The sequence below is a fragment of the Schistocerca piceifrons genome, chromosome 5, assembly GCF_021461385.2.
Source record: "Schistocerca piceifrons isolate TAMUIC-IGC-003096 chromosome 5, iqSchPice1.1, whole genome shotgun sequence".
NCBI lineage: Eukaryota > Metazoa > Arthropoda > Insecta > Orthoptera > Acrididae > Schistocerca > Schistocerca piceifrons.
The window spans coordinates 114,268,028-114,289,288 of NC_060142.1; the positions used below are offsets into that span (position 1 = coordinate 114,268,028).

General features: G+C 44.1%; 1 protein-coding gene across 4 annotated transcripts in view; it reads right to left on the minus strand.

Annotated features, from left to right (window-relative positions):
* The window catches only part of LOC124798220 (centrosomin-like), a 424,745-nt gene that overhangs the window by 194,224 nt on the left and 209,260 nt on the right, over positions 1-21,261 (minus strand). For all 4 annotated transcript variants that reach the window (XM_047261528.1, XM_047261530.1, XM_047261529.1 and 1 more), the window contains exon 2: positions 12,022-12,083. In XM_047261528.1, coding sequence (XP_047117484.1) covers positions 12,022-12,083 — 62 coding nt within the window. The remainder of the gene's footprint in view (positions 1-12,021; positions 12,084-21,261) is intronic.

Below are 21,261 nucleotides of genomic sequence, written 5' to 3' on the forward strand. Positions count from 1 at the left end.
CCTCATCTTCCCGTTTATTCCAACAATGAGCCACTCGCACATCTGAATAGCTTACAAGTATGGATATTGTACGAATCGCGGAACTGTCGAAAAGGAGAGTCGTAACGAGACTCATTTCGAACTGTCAGGTGCTGATAACGTTGTCTCACACAAGTACGTGGTGTCTCCGCGTCTTTCACAGTACTCTCTCATCACGTGACATTGTTCATGGCCTCTATATACCCTACTAGGCCTGGCAACAACACTAATGCACACTGGTGGTCGTTCTAGCTATCACCGAGAATTGCACAACTTACAGTCTATACACCACCGATGGTGCGTTTACGTTGCGAATATAATTTATTTTTTACAGTTAGCGTCGACGACTTTTAACCAAGTGTCAGTGAAACTCCGAAATTCCAATAAACGTTGGCAGTCTCACACTGTATAGTTAAAATATTCACAATCTTCTTTGTGATTCGAGATGACACCTATTTATTTCTCCACAGAAACACTCTGTGTATGCCTGTCGGAAATAAATGTATCATCTGATATTTCGTAATTTTAGTGTTCGTTTTCCAGCAACAAATCGCAAATCCTCGACCACCACTATCAAATGATCAGGAAACCCTTTTCAGATGGCACATCTTACTAACTGAGCTGCATGTCACTTAGTGAACAAGCCAGTGCCATAATTACCATATTTGTGCCCAATATGCGACACTTCAGCAGAAAAATAATTCACGGGACTGCTTCTGTTTCTAGTAAAAACAACACAAAATCTGTCAAGAATTTAGCGAAATCGATGGTATTATATATCCACTGACTATCTGACTGACAAAATAATGACAAGCGAGGCCTTAACTCTGTTGAATCATTACATGGGTTCCATCAAACATGTGGCTGGTGGCGATATGTTCATATTTTAGAGAGTACATTTTTAAAGATAATGTAGCATCTTGTTGTCACCCATCAGAAAACGTGTTTTGTTTTCATCCGTACAACCACTTAGAGGCATCATTAAATGTTATTTCAAAAACAGCTATTTTGGCGTACAATCAACGTATAGTTCTATTTTAAACAACGAAGTTTAAATCCACTCGTGGACTTACACACACACAAGGTCATTTAAGTTTATCACTGAATTGATGTTACTCATGTGGCATGCTGAATGTGTCCCATCTTGATGGGCGTCTGAATATGGCTGGAAACACTTTCTGTCTGTGAGGAAACAGGTGGGGAAGCTATGACGTAAGCGTTTCCTTAGACGATCATGGTACGGGACGTTGCGTAAATAATTTCGGAGTTAAAATTTCCCCTAGCTCGGCTCTCCGGGAGGGAAATACATCGAGGCCACGCACTACGAGCGAAGTAAGATGATCGGTAAATCCTAGAATTAACTGGTGAAACCTAAGACTTAAAAGTCTGAAATTTCTTATTATATGCATAGATTCCGAACTTTTACCAAGAGACGTTGGTAAATCTTTGGATGTACCCATACCAACTGGTAAGGCTCTGAGCACTATGGGACTCAACTGCTGTGGTCATCAGTCCCCTAGAACTTAGAACTACTTAAACCTAACTAACCTAAGGACACTACACACACCCATGCCCGAGACAGGATTCGAACCTGCGACCGTAGCAGCAGCGCGGCTCCGGACTGGAGCGCCTAGAACCGCACGGCCACCGCGGCCGGCATACCAACTGGTAAAATCGTATTAAAAAATCAGCAATTTATTGACAGTTCGTATTTATTGTAAATTTATTTTAAACATTCTTGCATTCCAGTGTGATTATAATGAGCAAGATTCCTTATTAGTGAAAAATGTTGAAAAAATGTTACCTAGTGTACGTTAATTTTTGTTACAATAAGGCTGACTATTGTGGCATCTCGAATTACGTAATATGGAAGACAAATTAGACAAGCTTATTTACTTGAAATTTTGTTAAGCTATTGCATTTTTGAACCTTTGTCCTCCAAAAAAAGATTATTTGGCAACCGCTTCCTGTACGCTAACTTCTTCTCTTGCTACTTCTTCGACGTTGATAAAATTTTCCTTGCACAATGTAAATTGGTTCCGAGTGTACAATGACTTCAGTTTACCAGCTTTGGTACCAAGTTGATAAAATTAGTCATCCTTAATATGTATCAATACAGCTATTATAGATTTTGCATTAATTTTTGCCCTGTCTACATCCGGTACTTTAATTCTCACATCCCATCCAACTGAAGGTTTTGGAATTTCATACATGGAGCTACTTTCATTTTCTTTGCTTGCAATTGAAGACCTTCTTTGGCAGCTTCTCGACTCCGTTTCACTTTATTAACACTGTTGGAAGTTATCAGCGTCTCGTCACAACCATCAGCTGGTGCCAATGTCATTAACTAATGCCAAATCCTGTGTCTCTGGTGCTCCACCTGCTGCAGCCGTACTTTCCACCTCGGTTCCTTCCGTTCCAGTACTTGATTCACTGGAATTAATTCCTTGGCCGTCATTTTCAGTTTCCTGTGAGCCTGTTTAACATACTTTCCCAGTCTTCTTCAGTGTTTATATTTTTTTTATTAAATCACGTGGAACAACTGTGGTCACAATGCCCATTTTCATTGGAACCCCAAACATGGCTTCACATGGTGAACCTCTGATCCCTTTATTGCTTGCACAAACGTCAGTCCTTGAGACCGTTTTGAAGTTTCGTTTGTTTCCATCCAAGTTGATAACATATTTTCGATATCTTGATTTGGTCTTTCGACTGATGCCCGAGACTGACTGTGCCTCGGTTTCCCACAACTCTATTATATCACTCCACAACCCACAAACTTTGAATGAATTAGTTACAAAACACTACCATTATCAGAATGAAGGATACTTGGGATACATAAGGTGGTAAAAATGTCCAAAAGATGATATGTTAAATTCATCATCCCTTTTCGGAGTTAGTAAGCGGAGGATAACCAATTTTGTCAAATGATCTTGGTATATAATTATGAACTTCGACTTATTGTCTGGGTTTGCCTGCATGTCGATTAAGTCAATTTGGCATCATGAATTCATGATGTGTGTCATATGTTTCACAACAACACTCCTTTTCAATGTTTTTTTCCTTTCTATAACATGGTTCACATAATCTCAAGCAACGATTGATTCACCAGTCACATTCTTGTACTTACGATTCGATTCCACAATTATCCGTGTTCGGCCGCCATGGCCTATAGCAATGTGAGTCTCTCATAGTACGTTAAACAGTTCATCAAAACTAATGTAATAACGAATTTCTTCTTTTCCAGCAGACACCAGTGCTCCGAGTTTCTCTTCACGTCCGATGTTGAGAACATCATATCGCTTCAAACGTCTGTAGTGAACAGATTTTTTTTATTGGAAACGATTTTTGCATCTTTCAATTCACTTAACAGAACATTAGTTTCCCCAGCAGTTACATAAAATTTGTTGTTCTCCTTATTCACTGCTTCACTAAAAAGTTCGTAAAATCTGTTATGCATAACATCACTCATTCTGGTGCAAAGCTGCAGAAGAAATACCACTAAAAAGAGTCGCAAGGTTGACCGACCGTATACACGATTCTCGACACTGACGAACTACGCAGCGGTGAGCGGACTGAGAACTCATAACTGACAACAAAGAACCTTATCTGAACACAAAATTGGCAACAATGAAACTTGTCTGAACCTGCATGACAGAGGCGGCAGTTTTCGATCCAGCTTTTACCGGTTTGCATTGGTAAATCCTACGATTTACCAATGTCTCTTGGTAAAAGTTCGAAATCTATGCATATAATGAGAAATTTCGGACTTCACCACACCGCAATGGTAAATCTTAGGTTTCACTGGTTAATTCTACGATTTACCAATTATCTTAGTTTTACAGTAACAATTGCAAGTAAGAAGAAATGGAACACAGTGAGGAGGGGAAAACTGTTAGAGTTGACAAAAATTAGAACATTCTACACATAAGATGAACAGAAACAAATTGGACATACTTTGTAAGAGCGAAATAAGGTGCGCAGGGAGAGGGATTGGTGGTCGAAGAGTTTAAAGTGGAGATCACAGATTTTAATGATCAGAACACGAGAACTGGTAATTATGGAGTCTGATTACTTGTAGAAAAGAGAATAAAAATAAAAGTTATAAAAGCAAGACAACAAACTGATGCTGATAAGACTGAAGTAACAGTAAGAGACCATAGTAATCCCAGTGTGTTCCTATTCTTCCTTAATCCTGGTATACCTAGCAAGTAGCAACTAGCCAGCATCCCCTCCCAACGAATAGGTGGATGAGCGCTATGAGAAGATACATAATGCACTGGAAGTGCAGAAGAGGGGCATGCGAAACCGTTATGGGAGATGCAAATCCTATGGCAAGTGAAGGGGGAGAGATCTGCAAACTTTAAAACACGAAAGACACACTGCTGCGGTGAGTCCACGAGGAGTTTTCTTAACCATAAACTCATCTGTCAGGTGCCCTTCCACATTTAGACGCGGCCGCTGAAAAACAGTGGTGAACAGGTGTACACAAGTTAACAATGACTGACTGACTTGGAAATGGAGGCCGTGAGGGGGAAGACGGGGAGGCATTCACCGCCTGCACACAGCTGGCGCGCTGCAGCCCCTGCTCCTTGCAGGCTGCTGTGGCGTTGGCACGCGTCCGAGCACTCTTGCTTTCAAAACATGCTACAGCAGTGGCCACTACAGTAGCCACGAACGGATTCTTTATGAACAGCCGCAGCTCAATTTTGGAATGTAGGCTCCAAGCTGACAGAAGACAGAATCCTGAAATATACTCAAAAACACGAAGGAATTTGCCGAATGGGACGGAAATTTGTGTATGTGACGTACGTGTCTAGACAAACTAGTGATTACAATTTCAGGAAGATTTGATGATTTATTCAAGAGAAAGAGCTTCACGAATTGAGCAAGCCAATAACGCGATGGCCCACCTCCGGCCCTTATGCAAGCAGTTATTCGGTTTGGAAGTGATCCATAGAGTTGTTTGCTGTCCTTCTGAGGAAGATCGTGCCAAATTCGTCCAACTGGAGCGTCAGTTAGCCAACATCCTGAGCTGGTTGGAGGTCCTATCAATAATACTGCAAACATTCTCAATTGGAGACAGATCCGGCGACCTCACTGGTCACTGTGGGGTTTGTCAAACACTGAAACGTAAGCCCTGGGTGGCTTACCATGAAAGGCAACAAAACTGAAACAGAATATCGTCGACGTACCGCTGTGCTTAAGAGTGCCAAGTGACAACCAAAGGGGTCCTGCTATGAAATGACCATCGCTCCTCCTCGTTGGGCATTCGGCGAGCGACAGTCAGGTTGTCATCGCATCACTGTCTGGGACGATTCCAGACCAGTCTTCAATGCTCATCGATGCCCAGTTATACTCCAATCACTGAGGTTGCAGGCCCAAGACTTGTCTAGAGACGCCCCAACAGTGGTGGTATACCAACCTGACTATTGCCCGCCATACGGCCCGACAACCAGAACTGATTGACGGGAATGCCAACTCATTTAATAATAGGACCCCTTAGTTTGCCTGCAAGGCCGCCATATATCTTCCACATTGAGAACGTTTGGAGCATTACGAGCACGGACCTCCATCATCTCGGGATTGTGACGACCTAGCAAGCCAATTGGACAGAATTTGGCATGGTATCCCTCAGGAGGGCATCGAACAACTGCTTGCATAAGGGCCACAGGTGGACCAACGCGTTATTGTCTTGCTCAATCCGTGAAGCTCTTTCTCTTGAAAATATCATTCAATTTTTCTGAAATTATAATCATTTGTTTGTACATGTACATCACATCTACCGATTTCCGTCCCATTTGCATAATTTTTTCGTGGTGTGTCTTTTTTGTATTATAGTGTAGCCGCATTAGCCACAGAATTCTGTGTAGCAAGTGTTTCGTCTACGAGTGACCATGCGCATTTGCTCTTAGCTTTCGGCAGGTATCTGCCTCTCTGATTTTGCAGTGTGTACCGGGAGTCAACATAAATAAATCGCTTTTTTGTTACAAACAAATTGTCTTTTTGAAGCGTATTTTACCCGACGACGCGTTCCTTAATCAGCCTACCGAGACACAAGGCTCAACGTCGTGTATTAATAGGGAGAAAAGAACGTGAGGATTACGAAGTATCCCAGACGCGTGTGTGTTGAGCTGCTGCATGGCAGTAGGTGAGAAGGCAACGCTGGCAGTCAGAGAGACGAATCAAGTCGGGCAAGGAAGATGTGCCCAACAAATGGTCACCAATAATGCAACAGCTAGAGTACAGTTAAAATGATTATGACACTAGGAAAATATCCCAACCGTACTTGCCACAGTTTATGAGCATAAGTTATAAGTGACTGTCTCCGTAGCCGAATGGTTCGCATCGCTGCGTTTGGCGCGGAAGGACCCGGGTTCGATTCCCGGTACCTGCTCGGATTTTTCTGAGGGAGGACGACGACTCAGTCTGCTGAGGCCAAATGAAGAGCTGCTTGAATAAAGAAGCAGCGGCATCATCAGAATTCATCTACTGGCAATAAAGGTTGGAGTGTTCGACGACATGCTGATCCCATGTCCCACCATCATACATGTCCTTCGTACTGACTGGTAGGTAGCAGTCGGCCACTCGGAACAGACGTAACACCTGAGGAGGCGTTTACCTTCTTTAAAATTTGCTAGCGGTCTTCACCTGTAATGAGCAGTCAATCATAGTTAATGGAGCGCAATTTACGCTGGCGTCATAAACAGGCTGCCTCCGTGTGATATGCTAAAACCTTTCGTTATCTGCATGCCCGTAAATGATTAGCGACGTGTATCGGTGTACGGCAGCGTCCTGTAATACGAAGAGCGTTGAGGGGGGGCGGGGGGTGGAGGAAGTAATGATCATAGGCCTTCTACCGCGCATATGTTGACAGTACGACACTATCACCTGTTGTGGGGCCATCGTGGATTTAACAGTGGAGCAGTGTTCTCTCATTTGAGAAGCTGCGATTTAACACCCGGCAATGAGCTATTTTACATCTGAACATCAGCTACAAATCGCCTATCCGCAGACTGCCCCATCCCCGTGAAGCAAACAAATGCGACGGTATCTCTTCGTACAGGTCACTTTGATTTGTTTATCGTAATACCTGTCGCGACAGACACATAACTTACAAATAAAAGTAAAAGGGATTTGGGGAGGGGGAGGGGATATTTCTGACAGCAAACCACTGGGAGCATCAAGAAAGATACAGAATCGATAGCATTTCAAAATGTTAAAATGTGTGTGAAATCTTATGGGACTTAACTGCTAAGGTCATCAGTCCCTAAGCTTACACACTACTTAACCTAAATTATCCTAAGGACAAACACACACACACACACACACACACACACACACACACACACACACACACACACCCGAGGGAGGACTCTAACCTCCGGCGGGATCAGCCGCACAGTCCATGACTGCTGCGCCTGAGACCGCTCGGCTAATCCCACGCGGCGTAGCATTTCAAACTGATGTCTTAATACGAACATGAAATTGCACACAATGTGTGTCTCCAAGTTTCCATCACGGTCACGCCATCCGCCGCGAGCGCCGTCCCAGCTCGGAGGGCGCAGGGCCGCCTCTTCACAGTAATTTGCCTGCCGTAATGAGCACATCTGTCTCCACTCAGTCGGTCTGCCCTGCGTCATCAGCCTGAGGCGTGCCCTACTAGGACACAGAGTGAGCGTCGCGCACGAGTTGCAAACGGGGAACTAATCAGCACTCAATGGATAGAGATTCCATCGGCAGCCGACAGCGAAATTTCCGTTCTCGGTGTGCGAAGATTCCGTATTTCTCATGGCGTGTTTATTAACTATTTACCATTACCGTTACCGTTCGCGCTGTGCATTATATGTTAATCAGATCGACCGCGCTTATGAGATGTCGAGGCTTTGAAGGAAGGGTGTTTGGGTACCAGGAGCTCAATTTTAATCCTGTTAATTTGGCCTTCCCGATAACAACAAACCAGTTTAACAATCTAAACGCGCGGAGCTTCTCTTTTGCGCTCCAGTTTGATCTCAGCACGCGTAAGGGCCGGCCTTTCGTCGCTTTAAACTTATTGGAAGTGAATGTACATGCCATCGCTGGGTCAAATTTGACCCTCGATTCCAGATAATTCTTTTAGTCAGTGTATACTAACTTATTTTTTGATGTTTCAGGCACTTCATTGCCACAACGGTGCGGTGTCTTACTGAAAAAGAAATTATTCAGAGACGGAATCTTTAAGAGATTTTCAACGCTATGATGAACAGAACACAAGCGACGATGAAAATACACAACACGAAATTTCTTCTGACTAAGTAACTCTTCGTCTATGACTCAGTGGAAGGAAAGCAGTACATGTTTCCGAGATAAAAATCGAGTCAAGTAGTCTACACAGCTGAGACAAGAAAAAGAAATTATATTGGGCATTAAGAAAGAATGATGGACTGATAAAACAACTTTAGAATGTTATATAGAAGGGAAAAGGAAGCGAGGAAGGAAGAGATTTCAGATACTGGATGACGTGATGGACGGCACAACATACAGCAGCCTTAAGAAGGAAGCAATGGATCGCAGAAAATGGAGAGGTAAAGGACCTGCTAATATAGCAGAAAACTGATGATTATGGTATGTCCACACACCCACCGAATAGCTCCAGTCAGAAGCCTCAACATCATAACTCACCAGCCTGGTATCATTAACTCCAGCTTGTGAAAAATGATACATGTCTCCAACTGAATCACGGCAGTTGCTGATATCAGATCAAATGATCACGACTATATGCACTAAACAAAAAATAACAGACTATTCAGAGAAGTACTAACGTAAAGCGACCTACACTGATCATGCGAGTATTTTGTAAATGAAAGCATCTTTTGGGTTGTTGCTATTATCAGGTGTAATCAAGTCTGTCATAAATATATCTAAAGCTTATGAGCAACTGATGATATTCAAAATAACTACGCCCTTAAAGCTGCTTATATTCTGCTATCTGCTTTGAGATTCGATGGTGTGAATTCTATGGAAGGAAGAACTAATGATCGCACGGCTCTTACCTCAGAAATATTTGAAAATTTCATTCAGAACTGTCAAGAAACCATCGCCGCTCGAAATATTTTACGACTGATGATGAACTGCTTTGGCCTTTTAGAGGAAAATGTTTTTCAGGGTTTGTATGAAATGGGAACCTCCTAAATATGGCGTCAAGATTATGTGCCGATGAGTCGCTGAAATACACTATTTATATAATGCTTTTATCCATCTATACGGGCAAAAGCAGTCTAACAAAATAAGCCAACTTTCAATTCCAACACTGAATGTACTGCAGCATTCAGAAACTTTACATGGAACAAACAGTAATATAACTGCAGATAACTGGTACTCTTCTGTGGAGCTGGTTGACAAACTGGTCTAAACTTGTTTGACTTACACTGGAACGATGCACAAAACTAAAAGGAAATTACGACCAAAATATTTACCCAATAAACGTGATTTGGTTTCGGGAAGGATAAAACATTGGCATCGTACGTCCCAAAAAAGAATCTAAGTGCAGTGGTGATGTCATCAATGGACCATCACAATTCAGTCAATGAAAACAATGGAAAAACTGAGCTAATTCAATTTCACTACCCAACCACAATATGACTGCACTTTGCCTCCCGTGGCCGTTATCGGGAACACGCGGGAGGGGGGGGGGGATCGGCTGAAAGGGCACTTCTAAGGTCTTCAAGTAATCGTCAATTCCGTAGTAGATGGCAGAGGCGGACGAGCGCGTAAGCAAGTCTTGCCTACAATGAAAGTGTTCAAACTGACCTTCGTTGCACAGAGTCTTATGCAGGGTAATATTAGCGTGAGGTGCTCCATCAAACCAGTGTTAGCACCGAAGAACACAACAGTAGACGTGCAATTTTTGATCTAGCAAGAGTATACCATGCAAATAGTTTGCTATGTCTTTCAGACCAAAAGTCGTCCCAAATATCTACGAGTGTATATAAGGCTTTATAACAACAAGAGGCAATTGCAATTTTAAATGCGGACGATTTAGTAGGCTTCTCATATCAATTACGTTTTACAAACCAGGAGTCCATGTGATGGCTCCCTCATGGTTGTTTTTCACCATGTTCCCACATACGAAAGTGCCTTACCTTTTAAAAATTGTTGTTTTCCGGCACAATCATATAACGTGAACAATAAATTACTGGTTTCGGTTGTCACTGGCGATTTGTAGATCATAAGAAGGAATCAGTTATTCAGTCTCCAACACTGAGAGAAGCACATTCACATTTCTTGTTTAAATTATAGGTGATTGTGCCAGAAAATAAATGGCTTCTAGAAAGGATTTTATCTATCACTGACGCCTTCGGCTACACCGAAATATCGTTCTTAGCAAGATGTCACTTATCCATTGCTGAAACCTAATTCCATGTACCATTGTCTGAGTCTTCAATCGACGCAAGAGCATTACAATGAGCGTGGACCTGTTTGCGTCGACAATTCAGGCGCTTCCTACAGGACTGGCGATTGGGTAAACTTGAATCGGCTTAGTATGAAGCAAAATGAAGTGTGTTCAGAGCGTTCCGAATGGTTACACGTTCCCATAATGACCGCAATCTGGTAGTCTAGCCCACGCCGTTCATGGGCGTAGCGAACAACGGCGAGTAGAATTGAGTGGAGCCTAAACCAGGACACCCCTACTTACCAAGAGGTGACTTCCAGAAACTTGAGACCTACGACACTCGGAGTGGAGGCAGCATGTTGACGCAGTGAGGAATCCTGGGTGAACTCTATCCACTAATTTATGAAAGGTCAGCACTGTCCGCTGCTAATTTACAGGGCGGTATCCAGTGTGTGGTGGACTATGTACGCCCTGTCTGTGGCCACAGCAGCGAAGTTTCACATCAAGAAACTCCTAAGACTCTAAAAGAAGACACTGCAACGCACGTTCCGCGTATCAAAAAACTTCCCAACATTCTTTCTCTACCAAGCAGTTAAGAAAGAGGCAGTAATTAGACAATTCCTGACAAAGGTCTGGCAGCTTCACAGTGAGGAAAGTCTCAGAATTCCTTAATAAGCCTCCTAGGACAGCGGAATTAAGAAAAAGACCGATAAAAACTGTGTGTGGGTCTACGGGATACGTAGTAACATTCGTGATGAAAGCAACCATCTCTCTAAACAGCCTACGGCCACAAAGACAAAATTGAAGGCCAAGAAGCGCATCAAAATAACCACTTACGAACAGCAATCAATACATAAGAGACAAAAAAACTGCATCAAATCACTAAAAATAGGGCGCAGTTCCTAAGAAGAAGATGCCTTGGCAACGAAATTGTTGATTTGGAAAGCAATTAGATACAGCAACTGCTGGACATGTAAGTGCTCGAGGCAGCACACTATCTCTGAAAAACCCAGCAGCCTAAATTCCAGCATGACACTACTTGGCCTCATGGGAGAAATGTAAAAACCTTCCTCAATGAAGGAAGTGTACGACTGTTCTTTGGCCTACACATCAGCTGGACATGGCTCTCACCGACCATGTATGGGGTATTGTTTGTCATCGGCTTGTTGGTTATTGTTCAACAACCATGCTTGACGTTTTGTGGTTTTACATATAAACTGCGAGGAAGGAGGTTAGCCGTGAAGATACACATGTCTTCTGATTCCATGCGGAACCGCTTACAGAAGTGGGTTCTGCATCATCCGCATTTCTCAAGTCAGGGATCATCTACAGCCCTATAATCTTTTTCATATGCATACTGTCATGTGCGTCGTCTATGGAATACGGTTTGTTTCTGACATGTTTTCTCTTTGAGTGCTGCAGTTTTCAGAAGTGCTAGTGTGTATTATCATTTCACATGACCTCTGCTTCCCCTAGCACACGGAGGTGCCCATCTACTAGCTATCATAATACAACTTCTTTTGGGATTCCACAGCTGACAAGACACTGGATTTGTCTGTAACAGATCTTGCATAATGAGGACTATAAGCAATGAACTTTGTCACCGATATCTGGCGAAGTGTTTTACTTACATGCCATTGCCGCGTTCATATTTGGGTCGAGGGTGACCTCTTGGAGTTGGCTGGGGCTCGTGCTGAAACAAAAAGATCGCAATTAGCCACAAGTGGAGAGCTGTACAAATAAAGGTACACCAAGTATTCACGCGTACAAGTGGGACATACCCTGTTAAATGCAATTTCTTACAGCACTATACTGCGTAATTCTAGAAGTTCACAACATTGTTTATTATTGTCCTAAAGTGTGATCCCCATACAACGTGTGGGTGTCACATGACACTGAAAGCAATGAGAGGCTGTGTCTCACTGTTTATCTAGTCAGTAACGATGATATCGCCATTGAGTTTCTGAAAGATTCATCTGAACGAATTTAGATAAACCGGAGAAGTCTTTAGCGCGATTCCGAAAACAATTGCCATCCTTAGTTCTGGCGCCTATTCCGTCGATTATTGTCAAGGTATACGCATCACAATCATTTCTCTAAACCATCCGGTGTAATACTCTTATTACATTAAATTTGCTGGACATACAGTTTAAATTCTTGTGTCTAATTTCTTTGTACTATATATAGTAATGTTTATAATGCATAACTAAATAATAATTAGAGACAAGAAAATAAAAATTAGCCTGCCATACAAGCCGGCGTAACAAAGGCATCATGTATATGAACATCTTTCATACAATGCTGATACCTCCATTTTGAATTATTTATTTACACTTAAAGGATTGAGGTGGTTCCAAAGGTTATTAACGTAGTCCGCCATTAGTAAGCGCATCCGTAAAGTACTGCTATACAGTATTGTTCTGAAGTAAGAAGAACCATGGCGCAACGACTGACTAAGTTTTAGAGTCTAAGGAAGTTTAATGTTATCAACCAGTATAGATCACTGTCTGCTCGTTGCCAACTTCAGCTAGTATGCTTCTTCGTTCAACCCTGAAGTTGGATTACAGCAGTACGCCATTACCCTCTTCTGCCCGACTTCCTCTTTACTTCTGCAAAAGTAACGCATCCCAGACCATTCATAAGCTGCTGCATGGATGACATCCCTGGTCGTCCGCGACAATTCCTTCTCTCAATACATTGTGCAAGCGGACTAGATAAGGAAGGACAGGGCTCACCCTTGCGAAGCTATGGGCTGCAAACGTAGAAATCCGCTGAGATAAGCGTCTTTGACACGGGTTAGATTGTTATTATTACGCATAGACTGTGAAAGAGTATCTCGGAAACGGCGAAGCTGCTTGAATGTTCATGTGCTACTGTCGTGAGCATCTACGGAAAGAGGTAGGACAACAGTGAAACTACCACTAGGAGTTAAATGGTGGGACGTCCACCAGTCTTGACCGAACGCAGGGTTCAGAGGCTTGTCTGCTCTGTATACTAGGATGGATGGTGATCCATGGCATCTCTGATGCACGTGCAGATGTTTCGGAGGACACCGTTCACCGTACATTGTTGAAGATGGAGCTCGGCAGGAGACCACCCCTAAGTTTTCACATGCTGACCCAACGACATGGTCAATGGAAACGTGTCGGCTGTTTAGGTGAACCACATTTTTGCTACATTAGGTTGTTAGACGTCTCCACAGACACCGTCATCGAGGTGCACAGCGGCTCGAAACGTACAGCGCGCCAAGAAGGCAGGGTGTTGGGACCCGTCTTATGCTACAGGAGACATTCTCCTGTGCGTGCATACGACCTGTGCTAGTAATCGAAGACACGCTGAAGGCTGCGAACCACCTGTACCCTTTCATGTTTGATGTCTTCACCGACTGCAATGTCATCTTTCAGCAGTATAACTCTCCGTCTCTCTGAGCCAGAACGTGCAACAGTGGTTGGAGGAGCATTATAGTGAGCTCACGTTGATGTCTCGGCGACCAAATTCGCCTCAAGTAAATCCTATGGAGCCCATCTGGATCACTATCGGATACCATCACCGCGTACGCAAGTCAGCGGCCCGTTAGTTACGCGAATAACAACTAATGCCACGTATCTCCACGAACCTACCAAGAAACTGTGTTATTCGTGGTATGCAAATTTTGTGTTTTGTTTCTTTCCAAGGACGGACAAGCAAGCTATTAAGAAAGTGATCAAAATGTTTTGGCTCATCAGTGTATTCTGTCGTAATACTGAGTAACGAAAAAGTTAATAAGTCATGAAAATCCAAAGCATTAGGGTCGTCGGAAGCAGTAAAACTTTATTTGGTCAGAAAATAAAATAACAAAGTGAAATTGCAAATGGGGCGTGGAGGGGGTGACGGCGGTGGAGAGGTGGATGGGCATTGCACGGAACTAAGATGAAGTATCCTTAAATGCGCATCGCTAATTCTAGTGCTGTTTGTTCATACTGTTATTGGCTCTGAGCACTATGGGACATAACAGCTATGGTCATCAGTCCCCTAGAACTTAGAACTACTTAAACCTAACTAGCCTAAGGACATCACATAACACCTAGTCATCACGAGGCAGAGAAAATCCCTGACCCCGCCGAGAATCGAACCCGGGAACCCGGGCGCATACTGTTATTGTCTCTGTATTACATGTTCCTGATTCGTCGTAAGTTTGTACATGCTTGACAATGGCGTAGCGTCCAAACTGTAATAGAACTTCCACAGCGACCATCAGAAAATTACGACCGTTAAATAACTCGTACCTGCTGCAGATCTATGTTACAAGAATTTATTGGAGTACATTGTGTTTGGAGTATAAAGTCAAAAGTAATACGCGTAATTATTTGACGAGCAACTGAAGTTACACATTTCAGCGGCATCTTATGGCAAAGCCGGCTTAAACGCAGTGTTGCTCGCTGTTTGAAACTGGCAGCTATATGGAAGCAAACGATACCAATCAATGGCAATCTAGTCCGGTCGTCCGATCATCTCGCCGAGATTCTCGAGTGCTAGTCTTGTAAGGTACCACAGGCCCAACGACGGGGGGAGTCCCCGAGTGCGAAAGCTGTGTTGTCGTAGCAGGTAGCGGCAGGGTGGTCGCGAAGGCGCGACGACACGTGTTTACGCCCCGGCGGGGCGCCACGTGCAGTCGGGCCGCCGCTATTTATACCGGTGGGTTTCCTGTCTGGCTCCAGCGCAGAACACAAAATGAATAAAATACGCCGAATTACCCCAGCGGAAGGGCGGCTGCTGCGGCGACAAAAAGAACTCCGCTGCGCGACAAAAAAGACTCGCCTAGACGCGGCTGGAGTGACACACACACACACACACACACACACACACACACACACACAAATCGCCCGACTCCTGGATACTGTTTGCTTTGGCTGCTGGTAAATTGGAGCCTGATTTCTTTCTGCCGCTAGTTATTTTTATGGGACAGCGAAACGGAAACGACAGTCAATAAGCGAAACGGGCGGCAGGCTGGTTGTTTACGTCGGAGACGCCTGTTTCGTGTCTCCGTCGGAAGTCTTAATTGACAACGGAGGTTACACCGTAACTATCTAGCTGAAGCAGGTGTATCGACATATTTTACGCTCTTTCCTGGAGCTGTTCCACAAAGTGCAATTATCAGAACAATCGTGACGTGGCGACAGCCCAGTAGTGCAAGACAACTCCGTCAGTATCACCCGACCACACTACTATTGCACTCTACCTTCCGTGGTCGTTGTGGGAAACAGGCGTGACGTAACTGTAAACAAGCACAGTGGTTTGTAAGGGAAGCGCAACACACTGTAAAGGGTTCCAGGACAGCTGTGCATATACAATCATATGGTTCAGCGTGTCCTATTGAAATATCAAGATGAAAACTCACAATACGCCGTCCGAAGCGCCTTCACTAACAGGTGCAATAAAATTGTCGAGTAATACCTAACTGTTGTTTCTATCAGTCACCCTTTTAAAGGCTGGTTTGTGTGTGTGTGTGTGTGTGTGTGTGTGTGTGTGTGTGTGTGTGTGTGTGTAAGTAAGTAAGTAATTTTGCTTCTGGCAGTCTTCCGATAGTGAGCTATGTTCCTGCTGCAAGTACATGTACACAACACAGTAGGTATTTATTTTGTTAACCACACGCCGTTCCCCGCCGCTCTCAATTTCCTACATGGGCCGTGGGTTAGTGACTTCTTTCGTCGGAGCAGCGAGGTGGCCGGAGATGAGACGAGCTCAAAACGCGGTCTTAAACAGCGTCAGGTCATTCGTCTGCCCGTCTGGACTATGTTTCCTGGCTGCTAGCCACCTCCCCTGCTTTTAATCCGTATGTATATACGACAGCTTGTAACGCTGGTAACTGTTCCTACTCGCCTCTTCTGCAGCATAAGCAAGCTTATGGAAGTAATTTCACACACAGTGTGTGTGTGTGTGTGTGTGAGACAAATTCCACAGTTTCACTGTGTAAATCTCACGGTTCCGCTTATCAGCATTGGAGACAGAGGCAACTACTGATACTATGCTAGCTGAGCGACACCACACCTAAACCTTCGATACTATTTCTTGTAGATGTATGAAAATTCTTTGTGTTCCTTAGAACTTACAGACACGAGCTGATCATGAGGAACGTGAAACTCCGATTACCACTGAATCGTGATGATAACTGGGAGGAGACGGGGAAGAAGTTAACATCATCTTAGTACAAAGTTAACGATTGTGTGGTGCGTCAAGTTATTAAAATGAGTCGATGTGCCCGATTTTAAAAGCCCGAAACAGAACAGCACAATCTAACGCGATCCAGCGTAGCAATTTAGCCAGTCGCCGTCAGACGATAAGTAATTGTTACTCTCCAACTAATATGTGAAACCCAACGTCAGCAAGTTATTTAACTCAGCTATTCTATCCGTGAGAGTTGAGCAGCGATCAGCAACTCACTGTGCACAAGACCGATCCGCACTAGTATCACCTTTATTCTTCCGTCTGGTAACTGAACAACTGACACTGGCTTAACACACTGTAACCCTCACATACGCTAGACCATCTATTAATACGTGGAGATTCATACTACGGAGAGCTACCACGACGTGGACTGTGTCAGACGATAAAACCAAATTTACTTAGTGGCAAATCTTTACCTCAAGAAAGATATCGTACATTGACATGGGTACAATCATGGAATACACCCTAATATCGCGTGGGACCCCCTTTTGCCAGGGGTAATGCAGTAACTCAACACCCGCCAGATTAGCAGCGACCGCTAATACGCTGCTTCCTAGACTCGGGTAGGCGCGCCGGCCCCAGATCGAATCCGGCCAGCGGATTACCGACGTCGACCGGTTTGCCGGACAGCCTCAATGTGTTTTTAGACGGTTTTCCACATTCCGGTAGGTGAATATCGGGCTTGTCCCCACGTTCCTCCTCAGTTACACTACGTGTAGACATCTGAACGTTAGCACTATTCCATAGACAGTTGGGGCATCCAGCCATCCCTTAAAAACTAACCTTGTCAAATACGATCCAAACCATGCCGACCCTGTGAAACCGCGGGACAAGGCGCCAGCAAAAGAAGAAGTGCAGTAACTCAACGTGGCATGGACTCTAGTCGTTTGAAGTCTCATACAGAAATATTGAGCAATGCTGTCCCAATGGCTGTCCATACTTGCTGAAGTTTTGTGGTGCAGTATTTAGTGCACGAACTGACTACAGTATTATATCCCACAAATGTTCGATGGGTTTAATTTCCGACGATCTTGGGGGCAAAATCATTTTCTCCAGAACGTTCTTCACACCAAGCGCGAATAATTGTGACCCGGTGACAATAGTGCATTATCGTCTATAACACGAAGTTCATGAATGGCTGCAAATGGTCTCCATAGCCGAACATAACCATTTCCAGTCAATGATTGGTTCGGTTGGACCAGAGGACCCAGTCCATTCCGTGTAAACACAGCCTACACCATCCTGGAGCTATCATCAGCCTGCACAGTACTTTGGTGACAACTTGAGTCCATGGCTACGATGGTTCTGCCACACACTAACACTACCATCAGCTCCTACCAATTGAAACCCAAGACTCATCTGACTAGGCCACGGTTTTCCAGTTATCCGGAGTCTCAACGGTATGGTCACGAGCCCAAGAGAGGCGCTAAAAGCAATGTCATGCTGTTAGCAAAGGCACTCGCGTCGGTCATCTGCTACCATAGCTCACTGGCACCATTTTCGCTGCAGTGTCCTAGGGGATACGTCGTACGTTTCACATTTATTTCAGCGGTTACTCCACGCAGTGTTGCTTGTCTGTTAGCACTGATAACTCCATGGAAACACAGCTGCTCTCAGTTGTTAAGTAAAGGTCGTCTGCCACTGCGTTGTCCGTGGTGATAGATACCGTGCGTCTAGGTACAACTACCATTCCGCATACGAAGGTTTTAATTCCCGCTGTGCGGCCGTAATCACGTCAGATACGTTTTCACTGGAGCCACCTGAGTACAAATGACAGCTCTGCCAATGCGCTGCCCTTTCATGCCTTGTGTACACGATACTACCGTAATCTGTATACGTGCATATCGGTAGCCCTATAAATGGCTCTGAGCATTATGGGACTTAACATCTGTGGTCATCAGTCCCCTAGAACTTAAAACTACTTAAACCTAACTAACCTACGGACATCACACACATACATGACCGAGGCAGGATTCGAACCTGCGACCGTAGCGGTCGCGCGGTTCCAGACTGATGCGCCTAGAACCGCACAGCCACACCGGCCGGCCCTGAGCCTATAACTAGAAGATATACGAGGGTGAATCAAATGAAAACCTTAAATTTGTAATAACAAATCGAAATTTCGCGCAGTTATCCTGTAAGTTGGTAAGCGTGCTACAAACAGCGTGCAGAATGGCCTGTAGGTGGCAGCATAGTGCAGATGCACACATACCGTCGCAGTGTCAGTATAAATGTGGCCGCCCCACTTGCGACTTGCACCAAGGAAGAACAGCGTTCTGTTATTCGGTTTTTGCGTAGTGAAGGTGTAAAACCCATTGAAATTCATCGACGAATGAAGTTTCTGTAAGGTGATGCATGTTTCTCACAGCAGAAGGTCTACGAATGGAGTAGGAAGTTCGCAAATAGTGTGACTTCAGTGGAAGGTGCTCCTCGTCCAGGTCAGGCACAACGAGTTGTGACTCCACAGAACATTGCACCAGTTGAAGCCATAGTGAAAGAATACCGCCGATTGACACGGAATGACATTGCAGCATGTTTACAGATTAGTCATGGGTCAGCACACCACATTGTGCACGATGTGCTCCCTTTCACAAAGTGTCTGCAAGATAGGTGCCACGGCAGCTGACTCCTGAAATGAAAGAACGACGTTTTGATGCTTGTGAAGAACTTCTTCGGCGCTTTGAACGAGAAAGCGATGGCTTCCTTGCAAGAATCGTTACTGGGGGACGAAAGCGATGGCTTCCTTGCAAGAATCGTTACTGGGGACGAAACCTGGGTTCACTTCCACCAACCGGAAACGAAGAGAGCGAGCAACCCAGACCTTACCCCAAGTGATTTCCGTATGTTTGGACCACTCAAAGATGCAATGGGAGGAACGAAGTTCCGTTCTGATGAAGATTTACGCCACGCGGTGCATGGGTGGTTGCGCAGACTACCAAATGAATTTTTTCTGAAGGAATTTATGCATTTTGTAAGCGCTGGAGGACTTGCATTGAGCGTGGGGGAGATTATGTTGAAAAGTGATACAGCTTTGTACCACTTCTGCACAATAAATAATATTTAAAAAAGATTTAAGGTTTTCATTTGACTAACCCTCGTAGTAATTTCACTTCAAAACAATTTCGTGTCTATGTACCATTCAATACTTTATTTCCTCATTAATTTAAAAGATTTTTTCCAGCGACCACTTAGTGTGTTACTCTGTGCTCTGAACAAATTTATATTTTTAAAAAAGCTCTAGCTGCACCACTGACGAAATTAGGTCTTGTGTCCATTGAATCTCCACAGAAGTCAATAGAAATGAAAAACACGTTACGAGTAATAATTCATTATACACCATCGTTTTAAAATACTGCTGATTCGCATAAGGCGTCCTCTTATGTTTATTTCGTTTTGTTGAAGTATACGAAATTATCTTAATACTGGAAAGCCAAACTGGTGACAACAGCCGCAGCTGGTATCTAAAGCTCACTGGAAATAACGGTCCTGTTACAAATCGAGCAAATATTAAACGCAGCGCAGTGACTCATTTTGTCTGCAGATGTGTACGGCATACACTGCGACATTCATCCCAACAATATTTTCGCTCCTATCTTCTTAGAAGCTGTTTACCTTCCATTGTGTAGTGTCGTTTCCAGGAACGCTAGCAAGCTTTGATTCATCAGGTATCATCTCGCGTGTATGCTAAACGTGATAGCTAGTGAGCGCAGACTGTTTACCGGAAGGGAGTCGCTGTTATCACGTTTTATTTGCACGCCGTCCGCAGGGAAGTAGTCTGCAGATACCAGACCGTGCGCTGATACGGAGTTCGCCTAAGCTAACCACCTCAGTCTCTAATCCAGATCTTAACCTAAATGTTGATGCTAGTTGCGCTTTTCGTTAGTCCAACCACCACCACCACCACCACTTATTTGACTCCTACGGGCTGGATAAAGACCTACTCTAGAATCCAAAATGTGTAACAGTTCTCATCTACATGAACCATGTTACTCCTGTAAGATGTGTTGTGTTTCAGGTCATTAATTTATATTGTGAACAGTAACTAACAGATAAAGTCTTAAGTTCCGCGAGGCTGATCGCCGACCGACGCTGACATTTCAGAAAACTGAAGTGAAATGCCGGACGACCTTCAATGAATCGACGTTTGGTTGATTTGGAAATTGGCAGTTGATCCTCAACAATTCATTGCATGCACAGGAAAAGTGACTAGTTACTGTATGATTACGCGACTGCCGAACAGTCACTGGAAGCAGACACACACATTAGTTATCTGGGAATGTGCGTTCTGAGTGACACGAAGTGAAACAGTCACATGAAACTAATCGGGAACTGTAGCCCACTCACAAATGACTTGGCCCAAGCCGTCGGCACACGGACCGTGAATTCCAACGTTGAGCGCTGAGCATGCCGCCTTTCTGACGTCATATCATGCAAAAAGTACGCTGGAGAGTATCCGCGATCGTGCAGAGCAATATCTAGCATGTCAAATATTTTGACTGCGCCTCTGAACGTAGACCAATGAGATGGAAGAACGTCACATGACGCCATACCTCTTCAGTATGGAGTCGTGAGACGCCATATTGGCTTTTCAGTTGAAAACCATATGTATACATGCCGTGTGTAAGCACCAGGAAATTTATGCTCTCTCGCGAACCTGTCGTTAATTG